The sequence below is a fragment of the Hyperoodon ampullatus genome, assembly GCF_949752795.1.
Source record: "Hyperoodon ampullatus genome assembly, chromosome: 1".
Classification (NCBI taxonomy): Eukaryota; Metazoa; Chordata; class Mammalia; order Artiodactyla; family Ziphiidae; genus Hyperoodon; species Hyperoodon ampullatus.
The window spans coordinates 151,877,897-151,891,682 of record NC_136914.1 but is presented as its reverse complement, the minus strand read 5'-3'; the positions used below and the strand labels follow the sequence as shown (position 1 = coordinate 151,891,682).

At 35.9% G+C, this 13,786-nt stretch overlaps 1 protein-coding gene across 2 annotated transcripts in view; it reads left to right on the top strand.

Annotated features, from left to right (window-relative positions):
• Positions 1-3,774: 3,774 nt before the first annotated feature.
• Positions 3,775-13,786, top strand: part of ANK2 (ankyrin 2) — a gene marked incomplete at both ends in the record, with an annotated part of 247,216 nt that continues 237,204 nt past the window's right edge. For both annotated transcript variants that reach the window (XM_079712358.1, XM_079712357.1), the window contains one exon: positions 3,775-3,909. In XM_079712358.1, the coding sequence (XP_079568484.1) occupies positions 3,775-3,909 (135 nt within the window). The remainder of the gene's footprint in view (positions 3,910-13,786) is intronic.

The window sequence follows — 13,786 nt, the reverse complement described above, 5'->3', positions numbered from 1 at the left end:
TGGACCCTTCTCCTCCTTGGTTTTGATCAGGCTGAAAGCATCAGACCATTGGCAAAGTTTGGAGTGATCACAAATGTGAAAGCTGTTCATTGCAAGTTATGTTTTCGTAGCTATCATATCTTCCAGGTCGATAATTTAAATCTGTTCAGCCAGAAAATAGAAAATTTCAGCAATCACAGGAGCACAAGCGGTGTGTACCTGTCTTTCCTCTGCTCATTCTTCTTTAGGCATTCAACTTTAGCAGTGAGATTTTGGTACCACTATGGGGCGTATTTTGGGCAGCCCAAATGATAGGAGCATGGATGTTATCTTCAACAAGCATGAAGTTTCTCTACTAGGGAAAGAATAAGAAGATTTCCCTGGGATGAAGGGAGAGAAGGGTAGAAGACTGATGGCTAGTCACTTAGAAAAAGTATCTTCTAAGAGTTGTCAACATGTTTCTTTGTTGGTTTATAATTCAGTGTACTTTTAGACTTTTTTTTTTTTCTCTTGTAACAAAGCACTACAAATTATTTTCTAGGAAAATACACACCAAACAATGTTAATATTTTTTTCCAAACACTAAAAGGGGTGTTTATTACAAATCTGGAAATAAAATTAAAGATTTGTTATGCTTAAAATGTTTATAATTTTCAAATCTGTTACTGTTAATTATAATTATAATTTTCAAATCTGTTACTGTTAATGTGTAAAAGGAGACGTTTAGGTCAGTGTAGTCCAGTTAAATATTGATATTATGAATTGTGCTCCTATTTGGGGCTGCCTTTTATTCATTTACTTAACAAACATTTAATACTCCTGTGTGTGTTTTACTTCTGTGAGAAGGTCAGTGAGAGAGATGTGGCATTTTATGTAAAAAGACAAGAGCTGATAGTAGTCTCAACTTTATTCAAAAAGATAGAACAAATTAAGAGACTAACATAGGTGTCATTAAGACTTCCAGGGGAAAGTGAATTTTAAGATGAGTTTTGAAAAAGACAGTGAACTTGTACTGGTAGAGGAAGGGAGATGCATGCTTGGCTGAAAGAGAAGCAAAAGACACAGTGGTAGAATGGGTAATATATTAACGTGACAGAAACATGCCAGGAAACAATTCATGCTGTTAAAGCACTGTAGAAGAATTTATGAAGCACCTAGGAACATCATTTCCAATCCGAGTGGTTAAATATTTCTTTTATATGTATAAGTACAGCTCAATGAGGGGGGGAGACTAGAGAGAATTTTCAGGATTTGCTTCCAGTTTTTAAGTTGCATGATTTTATATAAAAAGACTGTTAAATATTAAATTTCTTGTTTTAAAAATAGTCAACTTACTAATTCTAAATGTGTGTAAATGTAAACGGTTGGTGAAATATTGGTTTCTATTTTGAATAAAATAGTTCATATATATTCAAGAAGAAGCAGCTGTCTTGAGACTTTGTAAGGCATTATACAGCTTTATGAACCTTCTTCTAGAGAAGATAGGAAAAATTAAAACATATCCTTTTGGTAGAGTTTGTAACCACATCATTAAACATCATAGCTTATTTAATTCCTACAGTACATGGTTCAAAGTATATGGAACGTTTGATGAAAAATTACCACATTATAAAAAATCATTAGTTTAGTCTATATAAGAATAATTCAGGCAACTTGGAAGGCTTTGCTTGATACATCTCAGCTACCAGTCTAATCTTGCTACTGATATTGAAGCTCCATCTTTTTTAATACTTTCACCCAAATCTTTAATATCTTAAATGTTTAGACTATGCTCCTCTTTAACGTGACTGGAGAAATCATCTCCACCCCTCCATTGTTGTCCTAATATTGTTGGTTCAGTCAATTAATTTTTTAAGAAAGCTTTAAACAATATCTTCACCTATAGCTGAAAGGTAAAAATAATTTCACTGAATGCTGATAATGCCTCTCAGATACTGACATGTAGGGCTCCAATATTTAGTGACACCCTAGGCTCGTGAACTCTGGGATAAAGAGTTATTCAAAACAGGATTGGTAAAAAAGCATTGTGGGGCTCTTGTGGAAATCAACAATCCAAAAGTGCCAATTGCAGATTTGAGTTCATAGGGCTTTGGACAGCAATACAGAGTGATGGACTATTTCAGGAATGCTGTTTTTAACAAAAAAATGACAAAGCATTTTTACTTTTTTCAAAAAATGACAAATTGAAAGGTGAATTCTATCAAATGTAATGTGGTTAATTCCTAAGTATTGATATCTTCTACTACCTGTTTTCCCCAAATGATCGCTTTCATTTCAGTACATTTCTTAAACATTTAATATTTAATATGTAACATATGGATGGATGATACCATAATCAAGTCTGGACCCTACCAGTGAAGAGATTAAAACCTATTTGGAAGAGAAAATATGCACACACAAAACAAATAACAAATGAAGAAGGACAGGACTATTAAAATAATTAGATATATAATATTGTAGAGGAAATTCAATGGGGGAATGAAGTTCAACCCATAATAGTCTATAACAAAGTCTTGATTTTTAAAAATATCATAATTGGCTTCAAAAATCTATGGTGTGGGGAGAGGGAAGGCTAAGCTGGGACGAAGTGAGAGAGCGGCATGGACATATATACACTACCAAATGTAAAATAGATAGCTAGTGGGAAGCAGCTGCATAGCACAGGGAGATCAGCACAGTGCTTTGTGACCACCTAGAGGGGTGGGATAGGGAGTGTGGGAGGGAGACGCAAGAGGGAGGGGTTATGGGGATATATGTATATGTATAGCTGATTCACTTTGTTATACAGCAGAAACTAACACAACATTGTAAAGTAATTATACTCCAATAAAGATGTTAAAAAAATGTATGGTGTGTTTGCTGTGCTCATCTCAGTGGGAAACAATTTCTTTCAAAATCTGTAATATGGTTTCAAAGATAGTATGTATCATATTGAAAACCATTCTTTTTTTTTCCCCTCCCCTTGAAAGCCATTCTTGATTATCTATTGTAAAGCTGAGGGAAACATTTTCAAAATAGTAAAAATTAAAAAGAATTATAAATGAAGCAAAATGTTTGTTCTTACTGGAACACTCGTGAATAATGAAAAACCGTGGAAAACTTATTAAATTTAAAACATCCATATTGGTGTAAAATGAGCCATTTTGATTGATGTGTTTCCAGTGAATTTTAAATGCTGCAAGGATGGCTAATTGTTTTCTGTAAATGATTATGAAAAAAAAATCTGTAAGCCAAGTGAATCCTTCTTGGTTTAAGCAATCACAAAAGTAACTTTTACCTGTTATGCTGGTGAAGTGAGGTCATTAGCAACTTTAGTGTTCTGTGTGAATAGGAAGACCGAGAGGGGGAAAATCAAAGACATTCATGAGTAATGCAAAAATTCTCCTATGTAGAGACATTTTACACAGCAGGAACTTCAGTCCATGTGTAAAGGAGGCTGCTTGCATGGTGAAAAGCAAAACAACACTGCCCCCTCCCCTGCTCCCCCCTAGCCTCGCCCCCCCTCACTCCATTGACATGCATAGCTGGCCTGGTAGGTGTAAAAATAGACTGGCAGAGCCTGAATTGGAAATGGTCACTGAAGGCAGCCTGCAGTTGCTCGGGTTTTGAGTTCTCTCTGACACCAGCAAGCCAGCCAGCAGATGGGGAGAACTGGTGAGGGGCGTGTAGGGGAATTGAGCAGAGGAACCCAGGATCGTCTGGATGAATCGGCCACGTTAGTGTGCCCCTGGGAGCCCTGGACAGAGCACAGAGGGCAAGGACGGCCCCACTGACAGCAGGAACCGTAGCACTGAGATGGGTAATGCAGCTCTCTGCCCGTCTTGTCATGCGGATAAGAGTGTAAGAGCACAGGGACACTTGCAGGAATTGGACAAAACCCCAGACTACTATGGCTGTAACAGCGAGGACACCAAAGAACTTGGGGTGCGGGTAAGTTCTAAGTCACAGACTGGAGGAGAGGAGGATGGTGGCCCAAGAATCAACACTGGACCTCATTGGTTAAAACTCTAAACTTCCTGGAAGGAAGTTGACAGAATAAAACCAATGTGATCAAACCAGCTGACTGCCTCTGATTCAGTGGCCTGCTGCTGTTTCCTCTTCGTGTTCTGCAATGTTCATGTTTGTTCCTTCTGAGCTGGCTTTAGCTATGAACTGACATTTGGGAATAAGAAAGGATGCCGTCTCTTTAATTAAGTTTTGTCCAAAGCTGAACATATATTTTATTATGGAGTGACTTGCAGCAATATTGCAAAGATTCACTTACATTCAGGCTGTTAAATTATTTTGCCTGTTTATATATTCATAGTTCATTTTTCATTAGGATCATTTTTCATTAGGATTAAAAAGCACGTACTAACTCCCCAGTTTCAGCCTATAAAGGCGTTCTTCTTCTAATATTTAACTAACTTCAGTGAAAAGCCCTTTAAATACTGTTCTGATTATGATGATAATATTTTGTGCAGAGGCCTAAAAGTCGAGCCATCAGATATCTAAGTTGACTTTCAGACTTTAATAATTCATAGTCATGGTATGTTTCTTAAAATGATTACAAAGGCTTATTGTGATTTTTTTGGGGGGCGGCAAAAATCTTCCTGAAATATTTTGATTTTCCTATTTGCTGGAGGATAAACTTTATCTTTGATCTGTCAGCTGCAGGAATTTGACCTTATTGCAAGTCATGTATTTCAGAGCATAGCCATGAAACTAAGATAAGGAAGATTTCTGAATCAGAGAAACATACTCTGTACTTTGAAGTGTGTGCCTGATATTTCCAGGAGTGAGGACTTTGAGGTGACTCCCTACTCTCTTTGGCTTTTACTCTGACCTGGATGAATTTCATAATTTCGTAGATTGAAATTCTGTCAGACCACAGTGAAACTGAAAGAGAAACTAAGAACTTACCAGTAAGAACAACGTGCAGAGCCAATGTTTCCAGATAGCTGCAGTGAAAAGAATGTCTGTCAGCACTGTAGTGCAAATGAGGATGGTGCTTCCCAAATTGGAGAGAAGCCACCCCAGGCAAGAGATTAAGCAAAAGGGTGGGGAGGGAGGACACCTGCCTTAACAACCGCACCGCCCAGGTTTGTGACCAGGGGCTGTTGCAGTTCTCATTCTGGGTTATGGTTTTATGGTTTAAATTATCCACATCCACCAGCAGCATCATTCAGGATTTCTGAGCGGCCACTTCAAGTGCAATTTCTGGACTGAAGGGACGAAAAAAGGTGAACTTTTGGGTAACTGTTTAGTAGTTCTACAAGCTTGCTTAGTTGCAGTATATGAATATATTCTCCAAGAAGTGGCTACCTTGCTTAAAAGGTAGTTTCTAGGATTTTTTTTCATTAATTTAACATTAAGACCATTCTTTAAAATGTTAGTTAATAACTCCCTTAATATTTTTAAGCTACACAAGTGTATTCCCTGTTTTCACCTTTTAAAAACCATTAAGAAAAATGTAAAGCATGAAAATAAATTAGAGGTATTTTAAAAATTAAATATAAAAGCCTATTTTTAAAACGTAGAGAACAGAAGTGATGATATTTTGATGCACTGATAGGTTCTTTTGGGTAAAGAAGAGCAAATTTAGCATGATTTTTAGATCCAAGGGCTGAAATAAGAAATTCATTCAAAACTTTCGAGTTCAGAAAATGATTAAAAACTTTTTAAAAAGAAATAATCAATAGCGATTTCATTCCCTTGTTAAAATCCTCCTATCCATTTTAATATAGATTAGTCCTGAAAAAAATTTGAGTTGATATTTAAAAAATTATTACAATCTGATTTCTCTGAATTAAATAATATAACCTGCTGATCATTGAATAATCTCTTCTGTCAAAGATTTTATGGACAGGAGCATATAATGATTGTTGTGACATGGAAAAGTATGGTAAAAGTGGAAATGCACCTGTTGTCTACTTTCTGAATTGATATTTTACTCAGGATTTCACCACGTTAGACATGGGCAAAAAAAAAAAAAAAAAAAAAAAAAAGCTAATACCAAAGATGACAAGCAAAATATGTGGTTCTATCTAGCTTTAAGTTTCCCAAATTTAAGAAATCTAGCGTCTTTCTTTACTTTTAAATGGGTACGGTAAGACTGAAGCCACTCACTCCTTACATCATCTAGATACATTTCATAATTAGTCCCTTTTCATCATTCATCCTTGTCATTATTAATGATTAAGTTAAGAGGTTCAGAACTTATTAACTTTTATTTTTATAATAATCTTTTTTTGGGGGAAAAACAGAAACAGAGGTCCTTAGTACTTTTTTTTCTTCTGGAAATTAACTTAGAAATGTTTCATAGAGTTTATTGTGTTTGGGGGACAAAAATTTCAACTAAATAAATTTCCAGGTTTATTCATAATCGGAACTAAACTCATGAAAAAAATATAAATTTAAAGTTCTAAAACTGCTGAGCTTTATGTAAATTAATACTTCATTCTTTTCTATAAGTTTTATTTAGAATTTTGAATAGTCTGACATTTGTTTGTATATATAAGTATAACAGTGAGGAATAAATCAGTTACCAGGAATTGTTGAAAGTAAGCAAACAAAAATAATTTCTTCTAGAACAATATTATGGTATGTGCATATTTTAAATTCCACTTAATAGGCTTATACATTTTTTATAAGATAAAAAAAATCAGACCATAATTATTTCCAGATATGTTACATAATTAAACCCAGAAATTATACCGCAAAAAAGTAGAAAATGAAACTAAATATTATTGTGGCAATATAATAACTTCCTAAGTTTTAAAGTAACTTTAAAAGATTATAGTGGGACTTCCCTGGTGGCATAGTGGATAAGACTCTGCACTCCCAATGCAGGGGGCCAGGGTTCGATCCCTCGTCAGGGAACTAGATCCCACATGCATGCCGCAACTAAGAGTTCACATGCTGCAACTAAAGAGCCCGTGTTCCGCAACTAAGGAGCCGGGAAGCCAAAACTAAGAAATCCTGGAGCTGCAACTAAGGAGCCCATCTGACGCCACTAAGACCTGGCACAACCAAAATAAATAAATACATATTAAAAAAAAAATTGTAGCAAAAATGATGAACAGCTAATATGCCACAAAATTTTAAAGTTCTATAACTGGATAAATAATATTTTATAACGTGTATTCAAATTAATACTTAAATTCCAGAGCCAAGTCCAGCAAACTCTTTCTGTAAAGGGTCCGAGAGTGGATATTATAGGCTTTGTGGGCACATGATCTCTGTTGCTGCTTCTCAGCCCTGTTGGTTGTAGAGTAAACGCAGCCTTAGACAGTAGGGCAACAAATCGACCTGGCTGTTTTCCAACAATTGCTACATTTTTCTATTATTAAATTTTTGATTGCTAAATTTTTCAGTCACTAAATATTAATTTTAGTATTCTTTTCCTATTTTGTAAAGATATACATTAAAACAATAAAAGATATTCTGTCTGTTAACAAAGATATAAAATATAATAATATTCAGTCTTAGAAGAGTGTGTTGAGACTGGTAGACATTCCAGGGTATGCTGTAAATTTTTCTAAATATTTGGAAAGCAATTTGGAAATACATTTCAAACTAGTTACAGTGTCTCTTTTTCATTTTGCTGGTGCAGCCAGGACTCTAGTAGCAGGGAGATATTTGCATGGAGAAAAAGAGTAGGCAAACCTTCAAGGCAGACTCTCACCCCCGACCACAGACAAAGAACTGCACTGGACTCCAACCCCTGTGTTGTGAGTATTCCCAAGTCCATCCCTCCCTTCACTCAAACTTTGAGGGCACGAGAGAACTCTACTCCCAGAGACACCTTATTCCAAATCTACTGAGAAAAAATGTCTGCCTTCCTAATGAAGATGTAAGGCTTATGAGCCTATGTTAGGGTTTTCCTCTGAAATGTGGTTGCCTCTTACATTAGTCCTTAAAGGACTCCAAGATCTGCTATTATCACAATCAACTTGACAGTTCCAAAAAGAGGAAGCATGTGGGGTAGTAGAGAGTTGAGAACAAAATTCAGCTGTACTAAAATTCTTATTCCGAGTAAGTCCTAGTTATATTTCTAAATATTTCTGTTGATCACAGAAGGGAAAACTGCATGATCTCTCAGATACCTTTTCCTTTTCCTTTTTACAGATGATGGGTATATATATTCCAGTTTTACTTATGAAAGAAGAAGCTCTCAGAGATGTTTTATAGATTTTTGTCCTGGATTCTTAGGGGAGCTCTGTCTGGGACATGAGTCCGCAAAGCCATGCAAGGGCTAAGTGGGCTCCAGAGAGACGGCTTCTTGACCATGCTTTGGTAAAGTGCAGACTAGAGCAGCGTCAGGAATAGATCTTCATTTCTTGTTCTTCCTGGCTTGTATTTTTGTCAGGGCATCATTTAAAGACTTGCATATTGGTCTAAGTGTTCTTTATATTTGTCTTGCATTGAGATCATGTACTTTTCACTGTAGTTTCTTTTGTTTTTAAAAAACATCTTTATTGGACTATAATTGCTTTACAATTGTGTGTTAGTTTCTGCTTTATAACAAAGTGAATCAGTTATACATATACGTATGTTCCCATATCTCTTCCCTCTTGCGTCTCCCTCCCTCCCTCCCTCCCTCCCTATCCCACCCCTCTAGGTGGTCACAAAGCACAGAGCTGATCTCCCTGGGCTATGTGGCTGTTTCCCACTAGCTATCTATTTTACGTTTGGTAGTGTATATATGAGGATATGGGGAGGGGGAAGGGTAAGCTGTGACAAAGTGAGAGAGTGGCATGGACATATATTCACTGTAGTTTCTTTACCATATCAATTTGCTTTGTCCCAAGAGCAAAACCATAAATGTGATGCTTCATCACAAATATTACTTAGATTATCTGTCCTAGATGACTTTTAAATTGTTATCCTCCTCGTTTTACCAGTTTTTTCTCAGATATTTTTATTTTCTTGTTTCACTTATTTAAACATTTTTTCAGTTATAGTAAAAAAAAATTATCTTCTTTGTTTCAGCCTTCTTGTTATTGTATACCTTTTCCTCTGACCTTAGCCCATGGGCATTGAATTCTGGTGTTTTTGTGAAAACAATTTAGTACTTTTCTGCTGTGCTGAATCAAAAGGTAGTAAGTCAATCAGCAAATATTTATTGAGCTAGGTATCGATCTAAATGCTAGCCATATGTGGATGAGACAGAGTAGGGGGAGACAAACATTAAACTTGCATAGGGAGGTGGGGGGAGTGTGCTGCCCAGCTGAAGTAGGAATGTGCCCGGTGAGTCCAAGGGACAAAAAGGCAGCATGGCTGCAGCATTGTGAACAGAGAAGAAAGGGGCTGACAATGAGGTCTGAGAGGCAGGCACAGGCCTACCTTGGCAGAAGTTTAGATTTCTTTCTAAATGTAGTGGACCTTGGTAAAGGATGTTGGATTTCATTCAAAGTACAGTGGGAAACCTCTGGAGGGTTTTAGAGAAATAGGAGAACCTCATTTATGCTTCAAAAGATCTTTCTCGCGTGAGCTTTCTCCTCCTCCCTCCCTCTCTGTGCCTCTGTCTCTATCTCTCTCTTTCTCTGTCTCTCTATCTCTGCTTGGTGGAGAATGGATTGTAAATTCCATCAAGGGAGGCCAACTTAAGCTGTCCCAGAAACCCCTGAGGTGAACGATGATGTAGGATTAAATTAGGGTGTTAACAGTGGTGGCGAGAGAAGTGATCAGATTCCGGATGTATTTTTGTTTTTATTGAAGGATTGTTTTGGCTCTTGAAAGAAAGAGAAGGGGTTATTGGCTTAAGCAACTGGGTACAAGATGGTGCTATTTACTAAGGTGGAGTGGTGTGTGTGTGTGTGCTCACGGTGTGTGTGTGTGAAAGAAAGAGAGATGGTTCCCTATATATGAAGCGCACAGTATGCCAAGAGAGTTAAACTTTTCTTCAGTTTTGAGTTCTAAGAGGATAGAAATAAGAGACTTTAAATGATATTGTGAACATTGTCTTTGGTAGCCTTTTTTATAACCGTTATAAGAAAACTTTCTTCCTATAGTTTTGTTATTAACCCTAAAAAGTTCCAAGAGTATGATGAAAATCATTCTGGTAAAGAAAGCATTTTTAAAAACATGAAATGATATAGAGCATGGTTATGTAACTTTTGGTTAATTTATTTAAAGATAAATATTGAAAGAAGATAAGATATGGCTTCTGTCATCTAGGAACTTTCAATCTAGTTTTAGAAGCAGGACTTACCCACATGTAATTAATTAACTATTAAAGTCAATAAGAGAGTAGGTGGCGGTGTGAGTGATGAAATGAGCACCTAAAAGATGACAAGGAAGAAGAGGAACAGTACAGATCATACTGTTTTGGGAATGTCTCATGGACAGGGCTGAGATTCAGCTGGTATGGAGCAGAACAGCTGTACCAATTATTTATACTTTGAAATGATTCCATGCAGACTAATTAAATAGCTGCTTCTATGAGCCCACCAAGCTGCTCCTTCTACTGTGGCTACCTGGAGCCCATCCTCAGGATTCCCCAGTCCACTTCCAACCCCAAAATGAACAAATAGAGGAATGATGCCTGGACCAGCTAGGGGCCTCCAGGACCACCTTCCTCCAGTGCTACAGACAGTGTCCATTGTGATTGGCTGGTGTGTGAACTGTACCAGTTGTTAAATATTTTGAACATCCATTCTGCTAATGGAGAAGTTGGAGCCTGTAGTAGATTTTTAAATTTTTTATTTTTAAATTTTTTTATTGCAGTAGAGTTGGTGTACAATATTATATAAGTTTCAAGTATACGACATAGTTAGTGATTCACAATTTTTAAAGGTTATACTCGATTTATAGTTATAAAATATTGGCTATATTCCCTGTGCTATATAATATATCCTTGTAGCTTATTTATTTTATACATAGTAGTTTGCACCTTTTAATCCCCACCCCTAATTTGCTCCCCCCCGCACTGGTAATGACTAATTTGTTCTCCAAATCTGTGAGTCTGTTTCTTTTTTGTTATACTCACTAGTTTGTTGTATTTTTTAGATTCTGCATATAAGTGATATCATACAGTATTTGTCTTTTTCTGTCTGACTTATTTCACTTAGCATATTACCCTTAAAGTCCGTCCAGGTTGCTGCAAATGGCAAAATTTAATTCTTTTTTTATGGCTGAGTAGTATTCCATTGTATAGATGTGCTAGCTTACAGTAGATCTTGGAAGCAGAGTACAATCTTGGTTCCTGTTGGGAAGAAGGCACATTCAGTAAGCATTTATTGAGCATTTATTAAGTGCCAGGCACTGGGCGTACCAAGATAAATAAGACATGCAACTTTAGCTTGAAGGAGCGTAATCCAAGGATGGACAAAGCAAGAGTCCCAATATGGTGTTACAGTGTGGTGAGAAAGCACAGGGTGTTGTGGAATACCTAAGAATGACAACTCAGTCTCAGAGGGTTACAGAAAAGTCAAATCTTGAAGCATTATGAACAGATCACAAGCTCAGTCTTGGAGTCAATAGTAACATTAGAATGAGAGAAGAAGTGTATGAATCCCCATGGCTGTAACACCTCGTTTTTTTGGACACGTGTGGAATTCATGAAATTTGGTTAATATACATGAGATCAGACTATCAAGAGCTTCATACGCCAAGCTTCAGAATTTGGATTCTGTTCCACTGAAAGACCACTGACAAAGGCTGTTTTAGGAGAACCAATTAGGTTGTGGTTTGCGTATCAGAAGCTCCACTCTCTTTGCAGTGCCTAACCAAGCACCTAGTACCTACCAGATGCTCAATAAATATTTTTGGAAAACTTGAAGAAATTAATGACTAAGAAACCACCCAAGATAGCGAATCTAGTTGTGGGCATTTTCCAGCTGCAGGTGACAAGCCCCCAGATGAAACCAAAGGCTGTGAAAATTGAAAAAATGATGGAGATACAAAAGGCATTTCTAAAAATATTTAAAGAACCTGGAAAAACTAAGAATTAAAACTAAGAAGATTTAATTATAACCTTCTCAAAAAAAAAAAGTACCCTACTGCAAGTGTACACACATTACTGCTGTGAAATATTAATTGTATAAAACATATTTACTATAATAATTCCTTGAATTATTATGCAATCTCTATATGAAATTGTACATAAAATGCAATAGATGCCTTTCAGTGAAATGTTACACTGTGATAAGGGGAATTATTATTATAATATAAACAATCAATATCTAATACTATTTCCATTATATTTTTCTTATAATGAGGTTCATCCAAACCAAACATAATTTGAACTATGTAATAATTTTAAGTCTTTCTTCTGTATTTAATAACATTGGTTCTACTGGATATACAGTGGCTTTTTCAGGGTCACATGTATGGTAGACCTGAGAATACTCTGTGGAGAGAGAGCTGTCTTTTCAACCATATTTTGCTTCCTTCCCACACAGACATCTGCTGTTTCTTACCCACTTTCAGTTGCTGCTTTGGATTGAATGCCTTCTTAATGGGTGAAATTTAAAATTTATTTTGCCATAAGAAAAAACTACTGGTTCCTTCATTTTCATTTAAAGGCTTCTCTTTGAAATTTGGGGCATATTAAATTACATTTCATTGTCAGACTTTTAAGAGTTTGACTTTTCAAAGCTTACATTCATGTCATATTTGTATGGGCTTATGTGACTATAGTAAAACTGTTTTGTACCTTTAAAATTTGCTTATAAGGTGTAAAAATACTACAACGATCATCGGAAATATCATTTCAATGGCATCTTTGAGCTAATGAATTATATCTAAAAGCTATGTGAAAGCCAGGTGTTGAATAGTAGAGATTGTGAGTTGAAACAGTGTTTTTGATGAATTATAAATGTTGCTGACATATTATTTTAAAATTTGGATTTTTTTTTGTACTCTTTACCTACCTCAGTTATCAAAAGGGGGTTTTGAAGTATAATCTTATGTTCTACTTGATACCGTAGCACTTTCTCTATCTAGTTTAACAACTCTATTAAATAAACACATCATGTACTTAAAATTAAATATCTAAGATTGTTAATTTGTCTAATGAGGAATTCTCACTTTATCACGGAAAAGATCGCTCCAGGCAGAAATAATGTGTTAAAACTACAGTTGAAGTCTCTTCAGATTTGCTACATTAGAATCATATCTTTCTGGATTGTTAGCCTTCTGAAGGAAATTAGTTAGAAAGCATGTACTAAGACATCTAGTAAAACAGAAGTACATAGGAAAATTTGTGGCTCTTTTCTTTTTGAAAACCACGGGTCATCACATATAATTTTTTCTTTAGATTTACAAAAGGAAAAACTCCTTTTTCAGAAGTAAAAGACATTCAACATTTTTCTTTAGTAAGGTGTATGTTTCACAAAATTGTCCATATGTCTATAATGCATAATTATTTCTTTAAAAACTGGTTTATCATATTCAGCTTCTTATGCATTTTTACATCATACATTCTGACTGCCTACATGATTGAGGATGACATCAGGGAAAAAGTGTTTTTGGGTTGTGTAATAAATACATAGAATGAAAGGTCTAGTTAATCCCTTATGTCATCACCTTCCAAAGTGTGTTCCATGAACTGCCCACATCAGAAGAATCACCTAGGGTGTTTTAAAGTGATGTAGCTTGCTGAGCTCTATTCCAGACCTCCAGAATTAGAATCTCTGAGGTGGGAGCTGAGAATATTTATTTAACAAGATTAAGCATGATCTCTAAGTAACCCTTAAGTGCATTATTGTATGATAACCACTGCTTTATGTTCTAAGAGGTTGACTTTACTGAAAAGACGGGGCTGAATATGTAACAACGGCACATAAGGGCATAAGAGTATTAAAACACTTCACATTATATT